The 22,378-nt window shown below is 40.5% G+C and overlaps 1 protein-coding gene across 4 annotated transcripts; it reads right to left on the reverse strand.

Moving 5' to 3' along the window:
- Window positions 1-1,881: 1,881 nt before the first annotated feature.
- On the reverse strand, window positions 1,882-20,057 carry iws1 (interacts with SUPT6H, CTD assembly factor 1). 4 transcript variants are annotated; one of them, XM_029517025.1, is made up of 15 exons: window positions 19,928-20,057; window positions 18,522-18,604; window positions 16,572-17,241; window positions 15,941-16,000; window positions 14,941-15,151; window positions 14,110-14,167; window positions 13,708-13,817; window positions 12,082-12,232; window positions 11,924-12,006; window positions 11,691-11,820; window positions 11,487-11,604; window positions 9,433-9,544; window positions 8,291-8,347; window positions 7,162-7,273; window positions 1,882-3,588 (listed from the first exon to the last, which is right to left on the reverse strand). In XM_029517025.1, exons 1-15 carry the CDS (start codon window positions 20,022-20,024, stop codon window positions 3,463-3,465), a joined length of 2,178 nt encoding a protein of 725 aa, XP_029372885.1. In that variant the 5' UTR covers window positions 20,025-20,057; the 3' UTR covers window positions 1,882-3,462. The 4 variants fall into 4 exon arrangements, with proteins under 4 accessions (XP_029372885.1, XP_029372884.1, XP_029372888.1 ...); XM_029517024.1 differs by having other exon boundaries at window positions 16,572-17,244; XM_029517028.1 differs by lacking the exon at window positions 19,928-20,057 and adding an exon at window positions 19,513-19,699.
- Window positions 20,058-22,378: the final 2,321 nt, after the last annotated feature.

The raw sequence follows: 22,378 nt of genomic DNA on the forward strand, positions 1-22,378 counted from the left end.
TTCTCCCTGCGTCTGCGTGGATTTCCTCCATGTACTCCAGTTTCCTAACACCATCCAAAGACATGCATGTCTAGGTTAACTAGTGATTGTAAATTGTCTGCAGGTCTGAATGTGAGTGGTTGTTGGCCCTGCGATGGACTGCTGACCTGTCCAGGTTGACCCTGCCCTGAATATGGTTTGTCCTTGACCTCATGAGCCAGAAGGGTGAAGTGGTTAGACATTTATGCCCCAAAATATATTTTTCACCCAAGAAAGTGAGTTGGTCAGTGCTACCATATTGAATTTATTAGCCCCCACAGTTAAAATTGTGCACATTCATGCTTATAGACACTAAAATTGATGTGTAAAACAAATTCAAACTTATCTATTTTGGTCTAAGTGCAAACCTCATGAAACTAATAAATCAACTAAATTCACTGTTTTGGGTGAAAAATGTTTTTTTGGACATAAATGTCGAACCACTTTACCCATGAGGTTCTTACCTTCACAGAATCCATGAAATGATGCCTTCCTCCTAAATCATTGGTCACATGCTCAGTTTGTGGTATGGTTTCCTAGCAAGAAGGGGTGGCTCAACTTACCCCAGTCTCCCCTAACACCAGCACTACAGCATTTCAGGTGGTGACGTCATCACCAGAAATTAAAGTGTGTAATATCTATAAAACTGTAGCAGCACAAACGAAGCACAAATGAATGGGGTGGGGGGCCAGCTTCACGCGGGTTGGCAGAAATTGTATTCGACAGCTGACTTCTCATCTGTTTTGAAGTTGCTTTGGGGGTTATCTGAATGCATCACCAGCAAGTCCATCATTTTGGTGAAAAGAGATCTTTTCACACATGTCACAATTTTTAAGATATGTTTTGAAATTAAATGTTCAAAAAGATTCAAATTTTTGAAAAAAAAAAAAAAAAATTCAGCATATGAATGATAACAATTCTAAATTAATTGAAAGCACTTTCATTAACAATGCTACGAATGCTATGTTTCAGTTCAATTCCAACTTTGCTTGTTATTTTTAACATAAAAGTAGTTGAAAAGGTTCTTTTGTTCTGAAAAAGATACATGGATGAAATCAGCTCTGAAAGAGTGGATTTAGGGCTGAGATTCGACAGCTCTCCGAGGCAAATTTCACCTCTGATAAAAATCTAACTGATAGTTTTAAAGAGGCATGGCATATATTAATGTTTTGAATTTTACTGACATCCATCACAAACAAATGCCAAAGGATAAACCACTTAACTTCAAAATCCTCCTTTTTCAGTTTCCCTCAGTCACAGTGGTCCAGTGTCCTTTCATCACTATCCAGAGGAGCAGATCTTAGATGATTCAGCATCCGTTTATAAAATCCAATACCATTAAACTACTGCTGCTCCAGAGAATTAACGCAAAAACAAGCAGTTGCTTGACTCAAACGTTGTTGGATGCAAACCTTTGGAAAGTAAATCTGTTTAATTCATGAGATGTGACTTTAGTTTTCATAAAAAGTATTTACTCTTATAAATTCGAATTTTTTTTTTTTTTTTTTTTTTTTTTAGGTGGGGGCAGAGTTTACCCAGTCTCAGAGAGTGACCAGTTTGAATAACCTGCACGGCTTTTTACTGTGGGAAGAAGCTTGAGGGCAACTATGCAGACCACATGCAGACTCCAGGCCTCAGGTTTCAACCCATGACTAAAATGACAGTGCTAACCACTATTCCAGCATGCCATCCCATTTAGTTCATTAATGAAAGAAAATTTAAACACGAGATGATGGGGATATTGGGTAAAAGCATTCATTGGTGACAGTATTATATGGTGCGGTTCAGTCTACACATGTCATAGAGTAAAGTCAGCTTCCTGTCCCATGCATCAGTTGCAAGACAAGAGTTCAGAGAGCTGAATGGAGTTTTCCTCAAGTCTTTATTAAGAAAAGTATCATCTGATCCAGAGCAGACAGATTGAGTGACGCAGAGTCACCAAACTGACTCTGGATCAGGTCTCACATTTCAAGAGAGTGATCTGGAGTAAACAGAGTCATATTACCAGTGTGAATTTAACCCTGCAGACAGTTTACACTTGCAAAATTTCAATGGGAGCAGAAAGGAGTCAAAGTGAGGAGTAGGTCTGGCCAGCCAATATGTAAAATATAAACATCTTCACAGTCAGATTGATTTAAGGCAAGGGGCAAAGTTTTGCTCTTTAATCTAGTAAAAGAAAATCAGAGGGGACAAAATAATCCTCAAATCAGCTACATCAAATTTACCTCTCGGCTCAAGAATGAGGCAAAATGACCATCAGTGTTGCCTCACTGTCATTGTTCACATCGATTCCCCTGTAGCTGGTTTTAGCAGTTTGTTTATGCAAGTACAACCAGATATGTAAGAAACTGTAATTGAGAAACAAGAGGAGCAGTTTTAATAAAATGTCATGCCAGTTTCAGAGATTTTAACATTAAAAAGAGCCATGGTTCAATTAAGATGTTTCTGTCTGTTTGATTTTTAAAGTTTAATATTAACACCAAAAGATTTGGATCACCTGTTTTAGGAAAAAAAAAAAAATACAGAAGGCAGTTGTGGACATTTGTCACATTTATGTGTCAGGTGGAGTGTACAGTTTGGGAAAAAGGTTATTGTGCCCATAGAAACCAATATTTCATACCTTGATATTAAACCAATAACACTAATGTGGCTGACTAATAAGCTAACACTAGTTACGTTCTTTCTAACTTTAGTAAAGTTGTGGACTCAACTGACTAGCAGACTGCTAGCCTTAGGTAATACCCAATTAAACAAAAGTGGATGTTACAGTTCTGTGCTAGATGTTGGAATAAAGCTTGTTGATTGCCAAGTTAGCAACCTGGGAATATGTTTATGATTACTGACACTTCACAGGTTGTTTGAAAGAATTGTAGCTGGCCTCTAAGTTAATGGCTGTAGTTAGTTGGATGTAAAGCTAACCTTATCATGTCATCACTCATTGCTACCAAGAACAGCAACTAGAATTGCCAGTATTGACGTAGATTCAATCAATAATGCTAGTTAGGTAGCTTAGTAAAGCTAGCAGACTGCTAACCCTAAACCAAATTGATTCGGTGCTAGTTTGGAGCTACTCCTTTGTTTTATATACACATCACATGATTGCTTGATAACATTATGCATTTGAACGACTAATTTTGAGGTAAAATGTAATGATAAACTCTATAGAAATACCATCTAAAGAGCTACAGCCAATGTAGCATAAGTTAATATTAGGAGGTCAAATCCGTAAAATAGCTGATCAGTAACATCAGGAGAAGCAGAAGAACCATTTTGGACCATATTTAGTATTTTGACTGTGATTTAGGCAGATGTTTATACTTTAACTTCAGCCCTTCAGTAAGGCAGAGCTCAACCTGAGGATAGGGGAAGAGGAGGCTAATCATGGGATTGGGTGGAACAAAACATTAAAACACAAGAAGTGAATAAATCCTATGGAGGTTAAAATCAGAGCGGCATCCTGTTGCCTTCTACACTGATTTTAACTGCATGACCCGTCTTCGTCAGTCGGCGGATGTCGGCAAATCTACGCATCTGTTTATCGACACGGGACAGACCCTTCTTCGCTGGACCCTGATGGAACAGACAGACACAGAAACATGGATTAAAAACACAATGCACTTCTCCTCAGATATGTATCTCCCATCGGCATCTGTGTCACCTCAACTCCATAAAGAGCTGCTGCACCTCTGACCAAAATCTCTGAAAATTTTTCGGGGTTCGTGAAAAGTGGCAGAAAATGAAGCCGAGATGTGTCTCATGTTTAAGACCGGGCCTTAATTTTGTACCTCCCTCATGTGCATGCATAAGTTATGGGTATGACAGAAAAATGACATCACCCCCTTCCTCACCTGACTTAAACCCTATTGAGAACTTGACTTGGGAGCACTTCTTAAATGGAAGCTTTACCATGGAGGAAAACAGTACATCTCTTTGAACAGTGTCTCAGAGGCTGTGTTTGCTGCTGCACAAAAAGTTGATTGTCAACAGATAAAGAAACTGACAGACTCCATGGATGGAAGGCTTGTGACGGTTATTGAAAAGAAGGGTGGCTATATTGGTCACTAATTGTGCATACCATAATGCATAATTCTGCACACCAATATTTGCCAAATAATTGAGCTTTGACATTTTGGATTGAGAGAGAGCTCTGTAGTTGTTAAAAAAATTAAATTGGCAAAAATACAACTTGCCTAATAATTCATGAGGTCTTTGAACATGTATGGGACAATTGCATGACTACTTGGCTGATTTTGGCATTTAGACTTGTTTATCACTGATCAATGCGTGATAATCTCACACAAACTCTAGAGGCAGCAGTGCCGGAAGGGTTGCTGAAGACTCTGGAGGTGACAAAGCTTTGCAGGCGGCAGCAGGAGGGGCACGGCAAACTCTGGAAGGGGATAAGTAAACTTTGGAGGCAGGCCTTTGGAGGAGGCTGCAGGCCCTGGAGACAGGCCCTCGGGCAAACCTGGGAACTGGAGGCTGACTCAGGGGTAATAGAATAGAAGGTTGCGGCAGCAGCCCTGTCAGGACTTGGGAAGGCTGGCGGCTAGCAGGCTGGATGGCTGGTCTGGATTGGGCCACACCGTTGAAGGCTCGACAACTTGAACGAACTTGAATGGACACAGCCCAAGGCTCAAAAGACGACATTGTTGACAAGAAAGGTCAGAGGATTTTGGTAGTGTGGGGATATTTTGACTATTTAAAGTCCGACAAGAAGCAGAGTAGCATGCACAGCAAATTGCGTTGAGCTTTTGACTTATAACTAAAGAATTTAGTTGCCGATTCGTTTGTGTTCTCCTGTAACACTTGAAGCTTCTGACTAGTCAGAGTTAAGACTTTAGTTTATTTTATAATCATTTTATTTATTTATTTTTTAAATACAGTTCTACAAGGCCTGTAGTACATTTCATATGTTTAACTTTTGACAGAAAATAAATAATATTTAAACCAATATTAATGTGGTATCCTCACAGTTCACATAGGAGTAAAAAGGAAGCTTTAAACCTGACAGAAATAGGTATTCGATTTATATCTTGATATATCAACTATAGATACTGACTGATATGTAATATCATGATAGCATTTTCTTTCATATCGCCCAGCCCTAACTGGAAGCTTAAAGTACCATCAACAATGGGTGTTACAGTATTCTGTTAAGGGACAGTTTTCAAATTTTAAAATGTGGTTGATGACTTCCACCACAAGGATGTTCAGTGCCAGATACATTTTATATTGTGAGTTTGTTGTCTTCAGATATCTTGAAAAATGGCCACACTGGAGAACTTGAGACTTGGGAATTTGGCGACTGGCAACTGACAACTGTTTGTTAGTGCTGGAATGATTAATCAGTTTATTGGTTTCCTGGTAGTCAATCTGTAGCTGCTATCAGAAATTATTTGTAATTTTACTTGTCACATACTGCTTCAGCAATCGCTGATTAATCAGTTAATTTAAAATCTAGTATCATCAACAGACGCACAATCAGCAAAGCTAGATTGCGTCATTTTGACACAAACCAGGCTAATAAGAGACATCTTGTCCGACATGGATGCTACACTACAGGCAAAAGGTGCAAAGAGTCATGCCCAGCAAGAAGAAACAGAAGCAGAATCAGCACACAACTCCTACCAGAGGCAGTCTAAGTGTGGTGTGAAAGTCAGAGAGTAAAGGTCAGAAGCAAGGTGTTAGGGGTCAATGGTCACAGCTAAGTCAGTCTACTGGCTAAGATGGCAGCCTCTTCACAGACAGCTTCATCACTGTTTTCTCTTGAGACACAGTGCTGAGGCTCTGTACAAGGGAAACACACAGTGGCACCACCACTGCACTCCATGCAGAAGGACTTACTGCCCTCACCCAGGCCAGCAGCAGGAACTACAGAGGCATTCTGTTCCCCTCTATGCTGATCTTGACAGCTCCCTGTGGGCAACGCATTTTCCTCTCCTCAGCAAAACGCCGCTTGTGCTTCTCCAGCAGGCTGATGCCTTTCTTATAGCCGCTCTACAGAGGACCAATCACAGCTCAGGTTCTGACCCTCAACTTCCACTTGACAGAGCGATTACTTTAATGTGTTCAGCCTGAATGATTGAATTATTATGCCTCTCTTCTATCAGAGCTAAATGTCATTTTTCCCTCAACAGTAAAATTGTTTTCTATGTCTGCTATTGTGGAAATAAATCCCTCTTAGAACACCAATCATTTACTAAATACTACTAAAAAAAAAATCCTACAAACACTTCACTACCTGTCCGTTTAAAAGCATGTTTCCTCAATCAATTAATTTAATAGCCCACCTTTCAAACAATTCCGAAAATTGACATAAAATCATTCAGATGTGTTTTAATGAAAGATATTTCATATTACAAATTGTGTAAACACATTTTAGCTTTTAATAAATAAAATTAATGTATTAATTAAATGCAATTTAAACTTGTCAGGTTTATTGTCAGATGATAATGACCAAACAGAAACACAGTTTGAACTAGTCTCTATCTTTAATGTCAAACTATGAACTTCATAATTGACACATCTTCACTACTGTCTGTCAAAACCAAAGTGAATGCTTGTGGAAATATTGATTGATCGATAAAAGTGGATAACTCAACAGAAATAATATTCATATAGAGATAGTTATCTTAAAACTAGGTTTAAAATGCAACAGTGGCAGCCTGTTACAGCAGCTCTCAATCACTTTTGAGTTCCTTTCTCTGTTAAGTGTGTTCCTCCTATTCCTTTTCTATTTTTTCCTTCATATTATTATTCTAAATCTTTTTGGGAGCTATGGAAACCAAAGATGGTACATTGGGTCTCATTTTACTCCTTGTTCTGCTCTACCCAAAGTGTGCTTTTTTTTTTTCTCAACAACTCTTCAAAATAGAAGAGAAAAAAAAAAAATCTTTAAACTCTTCCAAAGCTGGATGAGCCTCAGAGCCAGAGACAGAATGGCAACCATCAAGTCATAAGTCCACTCACTGATGACGCTCTTTCATAAGGTCTTGTAAGGTTTGGATTGAAGGTTGGCTGATGTCCTTCAACCTCACTCTTGAATTTCATCCTCTGGAGGTGACTGAACATCAGACTCTTCCTTCAGATTTGTTAACATAATGAAGTCACTGAGCAGAAAAATAACCCCCATGTACTCACTCTGTTGGAGTCCACCTCAACATTCCACTTGGGTCGTACAACGTAGTCTTTGTTGGAGGGCATTGGAACACGAGCCCGGGCACAGAATCCGGGATCACCAGGACGCAGAGCTCTGCAGGAGGGAGGTGGAGTTTAGTGTCAGAATACAACATTCAACATTCTCAGATGTCTGCAACCTTACTCAAAGACTGATTACTACCATCAAGCTTTTCATGTTGGTGGCAGCATTTTCTGTGACAGAGATATTCTCTGTGTTTTTTATCTTTTTTATTTCTTATTTTAATATTGCTGGATATTTGTCACTCTGACCACTCTCACCTGCAGCAGATTTTGGAAACATCCACAGTACCCCATGTCCCTGCTACGCCTGCTGCTCCCATATCATTATGAACTCCATACAGCATCAATTCTATGAACTTCATGCAGCATCATATGTTCCTGCCTGCACCTGTATTGAATATCCCCTCCTCCTGCTTTCATTCTCTCCCTATTCTACCAAACTTTGCCCCCAACCCCATCTCCCTTGCTCGCTCTCTCTCTCTCTCACTCGCTCTCAACCCAACAGGTTGAAGCAGACGGCAGCCCCCCCTGAGCCTGGTTCTGCTCGAGGTTTCTGCCTCTTAAAGGAAATTTTTCCTTGCCACTGTCACCAAGTGCTTGCTCATGGGGGGATCTGTTGGGTAATTTTATAAAGAGTTTGGTCTAGACCTGCTCTATATATAAAGTGATGTAACTTGTTTATGATTTGGCACCATATACATAAATCTGATTTGATTTACTACATTTTCATTTTAAAACTCATCTCTGTAGCTATGTTTTTGCCTCCTGTCCATATTACTCTGGAGCTTCTGAGCCCAGAACATGGTGTTGGTCATTGAGTAGCAGAGTGACATCTGCCATTCTGGGCTCATTGAAGACCTTGGACCATCTGTGCAGACACAGATCATTTTAGATATGGAACTACAGATACTCATTTGCACAAAAAGTGTGGATATTTCATAGTCTGTATCCAATTAATGCTGTCTAAGGGTCAGTATGACATATTTGGATGTTGTACAACGTGGGCATGACCTATTCGTTCTATCAAACAATAAAGCCCTACGTCCTGAAATTGTTAAAATGTACTCACTTTTCCTCTCCAGTCAGCTGTTTCTCTAGGTCTCTGCGAGGCGTTTGGCCACCTGAACTGGAAAGAGACAGAGAAATTTAATTCACATCATGAAGTGACTTAGTGAAGACAGTAACCAGGACAGGAAACAATCAGTTTGACACATCCAATATGTTGCAGTTGATGGCGTACAGGAAGAACACTCCAACAGGAAACTGTTCTGTGTCTGGCAGAAAAGCCACACTGAGCACCAACACCTCCTGCAGAGTCCTCATGTTATTAGCATTCTCCACCTCAGAGCAGTTAGTCATGAAGTCAGTGCTAAAGTCCGAGACCTGTTGCCCTCGAGTTGTTTCAGAAAACCAGTTACCTTACCTTCATTTTGACCAAAATAACTGGCCTTACTGCACCTCTTAATCCCAGTTCATGCACTGGAGCTACCATACTCCACTAGTGCCAACAATAGCACAACTGTCACTTGTCTAATGTTTATTAAAACAAATCTGTGTCGTCGATTCCTTCGTTGCAGGCCCATACGGAAATGTAGCCCCTCTATGTTTAAACAGACTTCCAGTTCAACTCTCAAGGTAGAAATTTTGCAGTGCAACCATGCAATTGTATGACTGAACCTGATTGGTGGAGAGAAGACGTCAGGTTCCACTGTCCTCTCCACCTTCTGAGGTTGACTGATGATGGGAGCAATGGAGGGGAGTGTGTGTTTGTGTGTGGGTGGGTGGGTGGGGTGTAAAAAAAGAAAAACCCAGAAAGGAGAATAAACAACATAACAGAAAAGAAAGCAAGGAACAATGCAACATGAGAAAGAGAGTAAAATGAAACTACCTGGAGTAGTTGGAGCTTACAAAAACCTTGAGGAAAACCAGTTATTGTCACCTCCATTTAGACTAAAAAAATGCTCTGAAATTCATGAATGCCTGACAATAAAACTGGAAACTACTGAGAGCTCCAACACCTAGACTTAAATGCAATAAGATTTATATTTACAGTAAGTGCCGTTGCCCCTCAATGGCCATTAGATAGAATGCAGGTTCAAAGATCTGATGCGTTTTGCACTTTAAAACCTCAGTGTCAATGTCCATTTTAAAATATAGCCCATGGTGGGTGCTAAATGTGTGGATGTGATAATTTAGAGTCTCTGTCAGTACCTGAGTCGTCGTCTCTGAGGCATCTGTTGGTCCAGGTCTCTCTGCTGCCGCTCTTCTCGTGTCATTCCCTTGTAGTTTGATGTTAGACCAAAGATTGGCCGTGACCACTCATCTGGACAAAAGGCAGATTCATCACTGATAGCTTCTGAGTCTCTGCTGCTCATTTCCTAAATTATCTATTATTTATTTGTACAAGTACATTAAATATTTGAAATTTGCACCCCACTTTAGTCTGGACACCTTAGCGACACTGAACAAGACTTTTTACAATGAATTTGTTAACATGCACTAAATACAGTTCAGTTGAACTTCCTAGCTACAGTGACTACCAGTAACAAATACCGTAATTTCTGGACTATAGAGTGCACCTGAATATAAGCCGCACCTGATAAATTTAAAGAGAAAAACAGTTTTGTACATATATAGGCCACATTTGTTAATAAGCTTCAGGAAATATGGGAGGAAATGGCATATGGGAGGAATTATGTTACACAGAAAGATTTTTCCTTTTCGCCAGATTGATTGACTTTAACTTGAAAGCTGCATCATATGCATTGCTTCATGTGTTTTCCATGATAAGGGTGTGTGCATGAAGCGTAAAATAAATGACTGATCTGAAGAATTTAGTGTGGGTGCGTTTAATTTAATTCGAACAATTTCACTGGCCCACTGTAACCTGTTCTGTAATTTCATTGGTCTGATGTGACGCTAAAAGTATTGGTGGCATGAAGCTCATTACATGTAAAAATCCATAAATTAGCCACATAGTTGTTGAACAAGCAGGGTCCAAAGCGTGTGAAAAATGTAGCGGTTTATAATCCAGAAATTATGGTAACTGATTTCTCTGTGGCCCCAGACAGTCATAATGGATTACACTGATTAGGCATAACATTATGACTCTTCATCATGGCTCCTGAGGGGAATGGGTGGAAAATATTAGGCCGCAAGTGAACATTTTTTCCTCAAAGTTGATGTATTAGAACTTGGAAAAAATGGGAAAGCATAAGGATTTGAGCAAGTTTGACGGGGGCCAAGGTGATGGCTAGATGACTGAGCATCTCCAAAACTTCAGCTCTTGGTAGATGTTCCCAGTCTGAATTGGACAGTATCTATTAAAAAAGGTCTGAGGAAAGAACAGCGGTGAATGGACAGGGTCATGGGCAGCTAAGGTTTATTGATATGCGTGGGGAAAAAAGGCTTGCCCATGTTGTTCAAATTGTTGTGCAACTGTTGCTCAAACTGGAGAATGAGATAATGTTGGTTTTGATAGAAGGGTGTCAGAATAGACAGTGCTCCAAAGATTGGTCTGTGGCTATGGGTTCCCATACACAAAAGGTGGCCATGCCGGCCCTTGCGTATCGCTGAGAATGCCAACGATTGGCGTGTCAGCGTCAGAACAATGAAAGAAGGTGGCCTGGTTTGATAAATCACCTTTTCTTTTACATCATATTGATGACCAAATGCATGTTCTTCACCTGCCTGGGGAACACATGGCACCAGGATGCACTATGTGGAAAAAGCAAGCTGACGGAGGCCATGTAATGATTTGGGAAACGTTCTGCTTGGAACCCTCATGTCCTCCATTCATGTGAATATTACTTTAACATTTGCCACCTACCTAAGCATTGTTTAAGACCATGTACACCATTTCATGGAAACTGTATTCTCTGATGTCTGTGGCCTCTTTAGCAGTATAAAGCACCGTGCCACGAAGCAGAAATGGTTCAGGAATGGTTTAAGGAGCACAAGAAAGAGGTGGAGGTGTTAACTTGGGCTCTGAATTCCCCAGATCTGAATCCAACTGAGCATTGGTGGACTCTAGTGGATAAAACCAGTCTGATCCAGGAGGCTGCATCTTGCAGCTTACAGGACTTAAAGGTTCTACCGTTAACATCTTGGTACCAGATATCACAGCACAACTTCAGATATCTAGTGGAGTCCATGCCTTGACGAGTCAGGCCTGTTTGGCAGGAAATTTTAGGCAAATGGTCATAATGTTGTGCCTGATTGGTGTATGAACATAAGTGAAACCAGTATAGGTGAGATGTCCTCACTGATGAGTTTGAGAGCGAGGTCTTTGTTCGGTCGAGACTCTTTGGGATGTTTGTACAAGAACATAACGGCCCGGCCGATCCCACTGTGCTTCAGCGTCTCCTGACTTACGCTGGGGAGCTGCAGGACAGGACAGGTAGGGTCAAAAACTGAAGTACATCTGGTTTTTAAAAATCCAGCCCTTGAGGTGTGACCTCTGTACCCACCTCCTGAAGGATCCTGAGCAGCTCCTCTCTGATTCTGAGGGCAGGCAGGGATTTATCTGGGAGAGGACTGATCCACTCTTTAATGGCAGACATGACTCCACTGTCAATGAATGTCTCCTTCAAGTCCTGTCTGAGGGGGGACAGCCATCACTAGAGCACTTAAAGCAGCTCTCAAATAATGGTCAAACATTGACTGATTGAGAGACAAAATATGAACTATAACCAGCGCTTACTTCTTCAGGTGCATCACAACTTGTGGGAGCAGTGTGAGTTTCTTCAGTGCTGGTTTCTTCTGACTGTTCAAAGTTCGATCCTCCTGTTAAAAGAACACACAGTCTGCAAAGCACTGAAAACATGCTCAACGATGAGGCTTTCATTTTGACAGACAAACCTCTGCAGCTTCGTTCATCTTTGTGATCATGGCACTAACAACATCATCTGCATCACTGATAAATGTTCCTCCATCACGGTGTCTTCTCTTCCTGCTGTTCATGGCTTTCCTCCGGGCAAGCATGATGTCGAAGTCTGACATGAAACTTGTGCTACACACACAGAAGATTACAACTTATTCTGCAATTATATCTTTTCAATTGGAAGTTCAAAGAAAAAAGAATCATCAATTTCCATGACAATATTCAATATTACAACATTTGCGATAAAGTTAGAAATAAAATGATCATTGTGCCACTTCTCTATATGCAAAGTGCTTTGATGTAACTTTGTTATGACTTGGTGCTACGTGAATAAATTTGATTCGATTTGATTGAATCCCTACAAATCTCACACCCCCCATCCATCTCAGATATTAGTTGATCTGAACTGTTAAATAAAAAAAAAAATTGTAATTATGATATTGATTCATTTGATGTCATTAAGACAGCACAATACACAAAATAAAATTTTGTGATAATGTTGGCAGATATGTTAGCTGTGATATCGCACCTGCCTGTATTGTGATTTTGATTAGTTTTGCTGTTTTATTTTATTACTTGATTATATATGCTTCTGTATTTTTACAGCCCGATCACTTACTCTGCAAGACCCCTATTGCATATGTATGCAATTTTCTTAGTTTTTGTTATTTTTCTGGTGCTGAAGGGGATGGATTTTTCACGGCTTAAACATGCATGAAAACGACTCTTGGACTATACCCTGAGTTCAACAGGAAGTGGGCATTTTTGATTTACTTTTTTGGCCCCATTTGTGCTATTTCCAGGCCCTTTACTATAATGAGCTACTATTAAAATTTTCATCCAAATTCCTTTATAATCACTCAGTAACATCTGAGGACTTAGGAAATTAAAAGTTGTATTAAGTCTTTTTAGCATTTGTTCCTGCTGCAAGTAGCAATGGCTCAAACTTTGAGGTTTTGCCATGTTTCACCATAAAAGAGGAAGTCTTTATAACTAACATGCATTGGCCAATCTGCCCCAAATACACCACGCATGGTGAGATTCCCACCCTGAATCCATCTATCTGTCAATAATGTATATAACTAAGCTCGCTACTGACTGGACAGAGGAAGTCAGTGCCATTATGCAACCATTTAAACAGGCTGTGTTCTCACCATCAACTATGACATGACACATAACTAGTGGGTGTTCTCTAGCACCACATAGCTGACACTCAAAAAACTTTGCATACACACCACCACTGGCACATATTTTAAGATCTAACGTGGTTGGGTGCAGGAGAGTCCAGGGGGCTCTGAGTTGCCAGGGCCTGTTCATCCCTGCTTGCAGCTTTGTTTAGTTTTTCTGTTGAATTATATAAAATATTCAGCGAAGTCCACAGTTAAAAAGACAGTTTTGCTTCTTTTTTTTTTTTAAGTTCAGTAAATGTGTGACGCTTCCGAAGTCAATGACTAATCAACCTAACTCATGATGATCAATATAAATGAACATGTCTCATGTAGGAAAATAAACCTTCACATGCTTGCACACTATGTGAGCATGTGAAATTCGGGTCACTACAGAGAAACCCCACCCCCAACATCGTCCTGAGTCATGATTCTTACTCTTGACCGCTGCGGTCGACTCCTTCATCAGAGTCTGACTCTTCCTCCAGATGCTGATGCTTCTCCTTGACGTCCTTCTTATCTCCCTCCAGGTCTTCCTGGTTGAAACCCTGCAACAGAAACAGACACCTTGTGTGTGAAGTGATGAACACGGCAGCTGTTTCATCACAGAATAAATCAAGGTGTCTTCGTCAACAACCGTCATGTCCACAAACTGACCAGGATAACATGTTCACTCAGGTATTAATGTTGACATCTCATTTTCCTTTCTGCCTTACCTCTTTTCATTCCTTTCATAAAGGAAAATAAAGAGAGAAGGGAGGTAGCAAAGTGGGGAGAAAGTAATAAGATGTGTGGCTCATGAAAGGTATAAACCCCTGCAGGTCTCAAAGTGGTACTCACCGTGAATTCTTCTTCCTCCTCGTCTCCAGACTCTCCAAAGATGTCCGCGATCATCTTCCTGCAGGAAACAGAGTGGGTCAGAGGTCACACCAGCAGCTCACAGTTCTGATCAGGATCTCAAATATTTGTTTTGATGGTTGTGATAGCAACAGAGACATTAAATATAAAGAGATATTGGAAGGCCAATGAAATGGCAGCCCTCTGGACTTGTCCTTGGTCCCAGAGCATATTTACAAATGTAACACATTTTCTCACATCACCCAAAGCTTTTCACTCTACTGCTCATTGATAAACTTAGAATGTGCACTTTAGTTGTTTGCATTCACTTGACATTAAATTATTCACAGCCCACTGAAGACACAAATGGAGCATTGCCTATCCCTGTCCATGGGGAGAGTGAATCTTTGGGTGAGAAAATTACAAGAAATTAACAATAGCCACTGAAAAGTGTCTTTATACACACACACAATTTGTTTAAATTATTAATGAATCAACAATTTTGGATATTCCAATTCTTACTTATAACCTAAATGTTTTTATTACTGCATACTTACCAAATTGATTCATCTACATAAACTGATTAATCATTGTTTCATAAACAAACAGAGACAGCGTAAACATTTTTCTGTGTTTGTCTGTTCATATTTTGTAATAGCAGCAACAATAGTATGTCTGCATGTGATGGTTTCATTTTAGTTAAAAGACTTCAAACACTTTTGAAATGGATGCAAGCTTTAGTGACTCTGACCAAACATATGTTAGCCCTTTCTTAATTTCAAAAGACATCAGCAAATTAGTGAAATTTAAATTAAACTAGTGACAAATACTCACTCTTCCTCATCGTCATCACCAGAGTCGCTGTCACTGCCAAACAGGGCCTTTTCATCCTTCTTAGCTGTGGTGGCCTTCGACCTCTCGTCATCACTGCTGCTGTCTGAGCCAAGCTCCCGCAATTTGGCTGCCAGGCTCTTATCAGGACCACCTGATGCCCCATCACTCCCTGAGTTCTCATCTTCTGACACTGCTCGGCTTTTCTTTACCACTGAGGGTGAAAAGTAAAGGCCAATGAGACAACACTGATATTATGGCATCACACTGAGAGCAAGCCTGTTTTTCACAATACTGCCAAATGTATTTGGACGGTATGACACCCCATAATTGCGCAACAATGTCTTTCCAGCAGTTGTTCACTTCGACACGTTAAAGCATTAATAAGGCTCAACCATCACCAAAAGCTCAAAACTAAAACATCTAACGGAATAAATTCCTTATAACTGTACATTATAAACTTCACCATTTGGTCTTTGTAATGAAGTCTAGAATTTACTCTGTCATATCAATATATAAACAAACCAGCAACCAAGGCAGGTTAGTGACAGAGAAAATATCTAACATACTAATAAAAACTACGAATTTATACATGCTCATATCAGAACATTCAGGTATAATGCAAATAGCAATACAGACCAAAATGTCCAATGAATCAAAGCTAATAGTTTTGTTGATTTAGTCCTACCAGCTTCAGTTGTGTCAAAACTTCAGTATTTTAACCCACATCACAATAAGTTACTCTGGGGTGGGTACAAATTGGTTTTATTATAAAATGTACATCACTGTATGTAAAAAAGTGAAATTTTATAGAAACACAAGTTTGTTTCCCAGCTAGAACTGTTTTGACAGAATCTGGTTCAATCATTTCCGCACTAGATAACTCCTATTTATTTTTACAACTACAGATTTTTGATTTTTTTTTAGCACTGAAATAATACATTACAAATATCCTCAGAGAAAGTAATAAGAGTTAAAGGTTTAAAAGCTGACAGTCTCTTACCTGGTTTATCATCTTTCTCCTCTTCCTCACTGTCTGACAAGATTGCCTTCTTTCTTTTCACTGCACACAAAAACATGTTCATGAGGTTCTGAAGAAATATTTCAAGGTGTTTTTAACAGTCACAACTACATGATGCCAGTGTTACTGCCAGTGTCATGTTTGAGAAATAAGTCAGAGCCCTTCGATGAGGGGCTGAGAGCTGATCACTGCACTAAACAGACAAGCTACTTTCAAAGCTGTATCAATAGAAACTAAACCATACAGTCATGTATGGCAAACGTAAAAAGGTCAACTGATAAACCACATAATTTCATTATTTTATGGTTTATTTTCATAGGTTCAAATAACAACTTTCCCTTGGTCTTCCACTGAATATAGAAGTTTAGTTAGCTTTGGAGAAAAGCCCAGGGTTAAAGTTCAGTTGTAGAATGCATGTGGCCCCAGGTTCAAACCCCAGCCACAACATAAAGCAGCGGTAGGCGTGTGACGGTTCCAAGCCCGGACAAAACTTTAGCCAAATCTACCATGCAAGTCACAGAGTTGACTTGCTGCAGCGACTCAAACAGAGAAAAGAAGAAGAGAGTTAGCATTCTAATGTGAGCGTTTTGATGATCTGGTCTGAGATCAGTACCTGGCTTCTCGTCATCGCTGTCATCTCTCTGCTCCCTCTCCTCTTCCTGCTGCTCCTCATCACTTTCTACTGCAACTTTTCTCCTTCCTCCCTCCTCTTCTTCACTGTCAGAGTGCATCACAGCTTTCCACTTTGCTCCTTCTCCTCCTACACCCTCTGCCTCCTGTTCTTGGTGCTGCTTGTCCTCCTCTTCATCTTCAGAGTCCATCCGTGTCGCCTTGCACCTTGCAGGCATCTCTTTGTCAGAGTCACTGTCGGCATTGGACCGATTGGAATCCTCTTTTTTGGTATCATCGTTGTCTGAGTCGCTGTCTGCAGCTGTTTTATGGCAATCCTCCCCCTCATCTATGTCGGAAGTGCTGCCCCTGTGTCTGACAGCAGGAATTCCCTCCCCCTCCTCATTATCATCTGAGGCTGCATGTTTGACTGGCAACTCCTCCTCATTGTCTGATCTGCTCATCCTGCTTTTCACAGGAGAGTTGTCATTGTCACTGTCAGCAGGACGAGGAGCCTCTGCCTCAGAGTCACTCTTGTTGCCGTCATCATGGCTCCTGGGGGCTTCTCCCTCTGAGTCACTGTTGACCCTTTGGTGGTTCTCATTGTCAGAGCCGCTGGCTGCCCCACTGGTCTCTAAGGCATTGGGGGCATTCTCATCATTGCTTCCCTCATCCTGCTGAGACAGGCAGTGGTGGGTAAGTATAACAGAAACACAAGGGACCGCTTTGTAAAACTATGGAATACAAACCATTATTCTTATTTAAATCAGTCAATGTGACTGAGATGAACAGGAATCAGAGTTCTAGCATCAGCTTCAGCATTACTGACAGAGTGTGAGAAAAACCAACACCTGGTGCAAAATATCAATAGGTCAAGAAGGATTTGACAATGAATCACAGATGCAAATCGTTAAAACCAGAGTTGAGCTACCTGTTCTTTTTTTCTTGTGTTCAGACAAAAAAAAAAGTAGGGATGTTTTGGCACGGACAGACCGACAGACAGTCGAGCTGGCCAGCTGATAAATGATACGTCAACATGTTGGATGACGCTTCTGATGAAGACTGAATTCACAGTCGAAACTGTCAAGTATCCCTACATCCCTACATTTTTTTGTCTGAACACATGAAAAAAGAACAATTATCGTAACAGAAGAAAAAATGAACATAATTAGTTCAATACAATTGATCTGAATATTCATTAAATTGTGCACACGATATGCAGTTAATTATTTAATCCATGTCAGATTAAACCTGTGAAAGGGGCATCATAAAATCTGGTTGCAGGTCATCAAACTATGAAAAAAATAGAGACTGTGAGCTGCTGTCAGTATTTTTGGACAGTTTTATCTCCCACAGAAGTTTGGACAATTCACTGAAATACTACTACTTTACAGGGCCAAATAATAAGGAAGCGCCAAAAAAAGATAACTGATAGCTTCAATATTGAGCTTTCTCAATCTCCAGCTCAAATTGTCTTTGTGTTGGGTGTCATGAATACAAGCTGTCATCACATCCCATTTGGGTGTACATACATTTGGCTAAAGCCACTTCTGATTGGGGAGTACACAGGAGCACTCTCTCCGTTGCTTAGTATGACTGTCATAAGAGGGGAAAAGCCATGCTTTTAGTCTGGGTACATAATCTATTTTATACATTGCAGCTTTTTGCAATTTTCGAATTGCAATGTCTGAAATCACAATTTTGATTAAAATTAAATTAACTGTTCACCCCTAGTGCAGAGTCTGTGAAGCTGGTCCACAGGACATCAGCCATAATGGCTGCCCAGAAACTGACATACTCCCTAAAGCCATAAATAGTGGTTAAAATCTGTGAGCAACAGAGTGAGGGCAGTTACATGTATTTCAGCATTTCAACATTTTGTTAGGCGTTTTGCTCACTTGTCACGGTAAAAGAATAAAATAAATAATTCATCTTTAAACAGCAATAATCTGACCTCTGATTGGTGTTTGTCGCTTGTCCCTTCTTCAACATCTGATGCTGGGTGTTCATCCATAACAGGAGTGCCACCTCCATCATCTGCAGAACGCCACAACATGCTGTTATATTAATGGTAATACAATAAATGTTTTGCTGATGGAGAGAAAGGACTTCAAATGAAGACTTACATTTGTTTAATCCTAGCCTGTTTCCTTTTTTTTATTAGAATTTTACAGTTTTAGCAGTTACACTGAACCTGGCCAGCCCTCATTGTGACACGTCTGTTTTCCTTTACACACACAAACGAACACGGACAGTCCTGAACCTGGCTCAGTTGTCAGATTAACATTTCAAACTGAGGGCAAGGTGGTCTACTGCATGGTTCCTTTCAGGTACACATCCCCTTGAAAAATAAAAGCATTTCAGGGTCCATTAGGGTCTGCATATCTTAGCCTGTGTTGATTATTGAAGTGGGAAAAGTAAACCCTGCAGTGATCATGAATTGATGCATTTTAAAAACAGTAATTGAGGCTTGTGAAAACCCTTCGTGTCCTAAGTCAGTTTTAAAACGTCCAAATCAGCTCTTGAAGATGCTGTGCAACAGAACTCAATGCATTAACAATGCAAATGTCTTACGGATCAAAAGCACATAAGAAACAGCTGAAGATACAAATATCCGTTGTCTTCAGTTTCTTATTAATTAAAGTCGATCTATATCAAAACCACTGCGTTGGAACTCAGATGATTATTATGAATCAGAACTTACACAAATACTAAGATAATTTTCAGTTTCCGACTTTTAAAAATGAACATGGTGGACAGTTGTACTGCTGACTCGATGATGCTCTTCCTGAGTGTGGAGAACGCCGCTGAGCCCAAAGCAGCGTACACTTCAAAGAAGAACCAAAGTGTTTGTGGTTTTTCTAAAGTCAAACCTGACCCAGGTGCCTGTGAGGGGTGACTGTTAGTGTGGTCTTTAAAGAAACAAAGCAGAATGGAGTTATTACCGGATCGGCTCACGGACATGAAGTCGTCCTCCTCTCCGTCCATTTCACAGACAAAGGAATTGGATAGAGAGCTGAACACGAATACGCCTCCTCTTTACTCCACTTTAATATCAAGGCGGGAATATAAACCCAAACAAAGTAACAACGCGTTTCCGAAGCTAACAGCTAACTACAGCCGCCTGAGACCCAAAATGGCGTAACTGCGTCATCTGCGCATGCAGTCGCTGCGTAATAGCGTCACTGGATTTTTTTTTTAACAATATTTATTGGAAGATATTTAGGTAAAAGATATGCAGAGGGCATGAAGATCGGGTGTCTATGTGTAAATAGGTTCATTTTTATTAGTTTTGTTGTGGATCCATTTATTTATTTATTTATTTTGCACAGTCTCTGTACACCAAAACAGAACACTCACTCATGTTCCCACTTATCCGATTCCGGGTCGCGGGGAGCCAATCCCAGCTCACACTGGACGAGGACGGGGACACACAGTGGACAGGTGTCCAGTCCATGGCAGAGACACACAGAGCTCCCTCTTCAACAGGATCCCGTTCTCCGCACTCCGGTACGGTAGGTGGCGGTATGCACCTATAAGTCGGTGTTGCAATCCGCCAATAAATGCAAAGAAGGAAAAGAGCCAGCCAGCCAGCCAGCCAGCCAGACAGACAGCCAGCCAGACAGACAGACAGACAGACAGACCGACCGACCGACCAACATCCACTCACTCTCAGACCTACGGACTGGAAGTGCAAATCAAAACACAACAACAAAAAAGAGACACGGCAACGACAATGTGAAAAACACAACAAGAAAAGCTCTTGCTTTCAGATCATTAGCTGAGCAATGGCTTTGAAACCAGGACTTGACATAAGCATCTGGTTTGAACTTTTTTAGTGGGGGGCCAACACGCTCCCAGCACAAGGTTGGTCCTGGCTATCATCTATGGAGAAAACTGTCGTGGCCAAATACAGATTGTTATGAGGTTAGATTTATTCCCAAAGGAGTCACCATTTTCTATATCAATTCTAGCATTGTAAATGTAAAGTCTAACCTGGCGTTAGCTAGCTACCATCGTAAGCTCCAAACTAACATCGCAAACTGTGTTATTATCACACCTGTCCAGAAATTCCACCTTTAGTGACATATAAAAAGTATTCTTGACTCTTGAGTTACCTACACTGTTACTTTTAGCACTGTTAAAACCAAAGTCCCTCAAATCAAGCTTATGACCAAGTCTAGGGTCTGTCCTCTGTTGTGAGTGGGCTGCATGACAAGCTGCTTAAAATCCATACAGTTTAAAAGATTTTAAAATTCAGTCATGGCGGGATCTGAATTGTCCAAGTGTATGTTAGAATCAACAGTTATTAAAACCTTATTATAGGTGGAATGTAAAATTTATAAAAGTTCGTAAAAATCACTGATAAAAGAGGGATGGTGTTTGGGTGGTCTATAGATAGTCATACATAAAATCGGGGGACTTCTAAAAACAAAGGCATAATGTTCAAATGATGTGTATTGAGTAAAAGGAATGTCTTTTGTCACTCTTATGTAATTTGAAATGATTGTAGCAGTCCCATCACCTCTTCTACCACTCCTGTTAAAGAATAAAACATTTAAATTGGGTGGGGAAGCCTCAGCTGGTGCATCAGTTACGTTGTCATTGTAAGTCTGTGTGCCCCTCGCCCCTAAAAAGGGGCAAAGGGGGATGATTTTGACCAGCTTTATTTCAGCAGGGATGCCATCCCCCTCATCCCCTTCTCGACTCGAGTCCTGGTTACCAGTAAACCTAAACATGCACGCTTTGGATGGTGGGGGGGGGGGACCGCAATACCCGGATGAAACCCAAGCAAACACAGAAACACACAAAGGCCCCAGCCTGGGAAGCAAACCTTCTTGTTGTGGGGCAACAGCACGAACCACTATGCTGCCGTGCTTCCCCAAAAAAGAGCTCATTGATTTTGTAAAAAGTAAAGTAAAAATGCAAGAAATATACGGTATGTGTATATGACGTAAAAGAGGATAAAATAACTATTTTTTTACACCACGTGTCACCAGCTCCTAAATCTAACATTGAATATAATGTTAAGCTATTCAGTAAAATCTGTGAGTGAGCGGGATATACTAACCCCCAAAGCACAGGAACAAAAAGGGTTTTATAGTAATTATCCGTGTGGATTTTGAAAAGTCCAATCTATTTCTGATGCCCTGTTCAGAGTCAGTAATGAGGCAGAAAAGACAATGAAAATGAAAGAGCTGATGGCAATAGTATTTTTTGATATAGAAAAGTCATATGTGGACTTTTTATTAAGTTAAATAAAATGGACATCGGACAAAAGATGTACAATTGGATAATCAATTTTCGGACAGAGTAAAGGCAGGAGCTGAGGTATCAAATGATTTCAGCGTTGAATATGGAACCCGTCCTTTATTGTTTAATATTATGATAAATTAGATATTTTCAAACTCAAATGGATGTATTAAGTCAGCATGGTAGGCAGAGGTCTGCTGATTTGAAAAAAGTACAGATGATCTGCGAAAGTACAGAAGAAAAGGCTCACATGATAGCTAAAGACAGGTGCAACAGCTGCATGATGTCCAGTGGCCTGCACATCCTGCATAGTGGCGTTGATGTTTTTAAAAACCCGAAGAGGCCTCGGGAGATATAAGCAGGTAGCAGGAGCTGTTAGTCAGAGTGTATTCTGCCCCTGGGGTCTGACTCCACTCAGCTGTTTGTTCAGATACTTGCTGTATTTTGAATGAATCTCATCCACATCTGACTCGGAAGACTCTGAGACCTTTTTTCTCCTGAATATTTGGAAACCATTAGTTGCTGATTTTTTAGACTGTTTGTTCATGTCGGGCACTG

Source organism: Echeneis naucrates, chromosome 13, assembly GCF_900963305.1.
Source record: "Echeneis naucrates chromosome 13, fEcheNa1.1, whole genome shotgun sequence".
Classification (NCBI taxonomy): domain Eukaryota; kingdom Metazoa; phylum Chordata; class Actinopteri; order Carangiformes; family Echeneidae; genus Echeneis; species Echeneis naucrates.

Excerpts from the sequence above, each read along its gene's own strand:
- iws1 (XM_029517024.1), bottom strand. The coding sequence starts at position 20,024 with ATGGACTGGACACCTGTCCACTGTGTGTCCCCGTCCTCGTCCAGTGTG. Across the intron at positions 13,818-14,109 it reads AGGAGGAAGAAGAATTCACG|GGTTTCAACCAGGAAGACCT; the intron begins GTGAGTACCACT and ends TTTCTGTTGCAG. Across the intron at positions 11,821-11,923 it reads GTTGTGATGCACCTGAAGAA|ACAGGACTTGAAGGAGACAT; the intron begins GTAAGCGCTGGT and ends GTCCCCCCTCAG.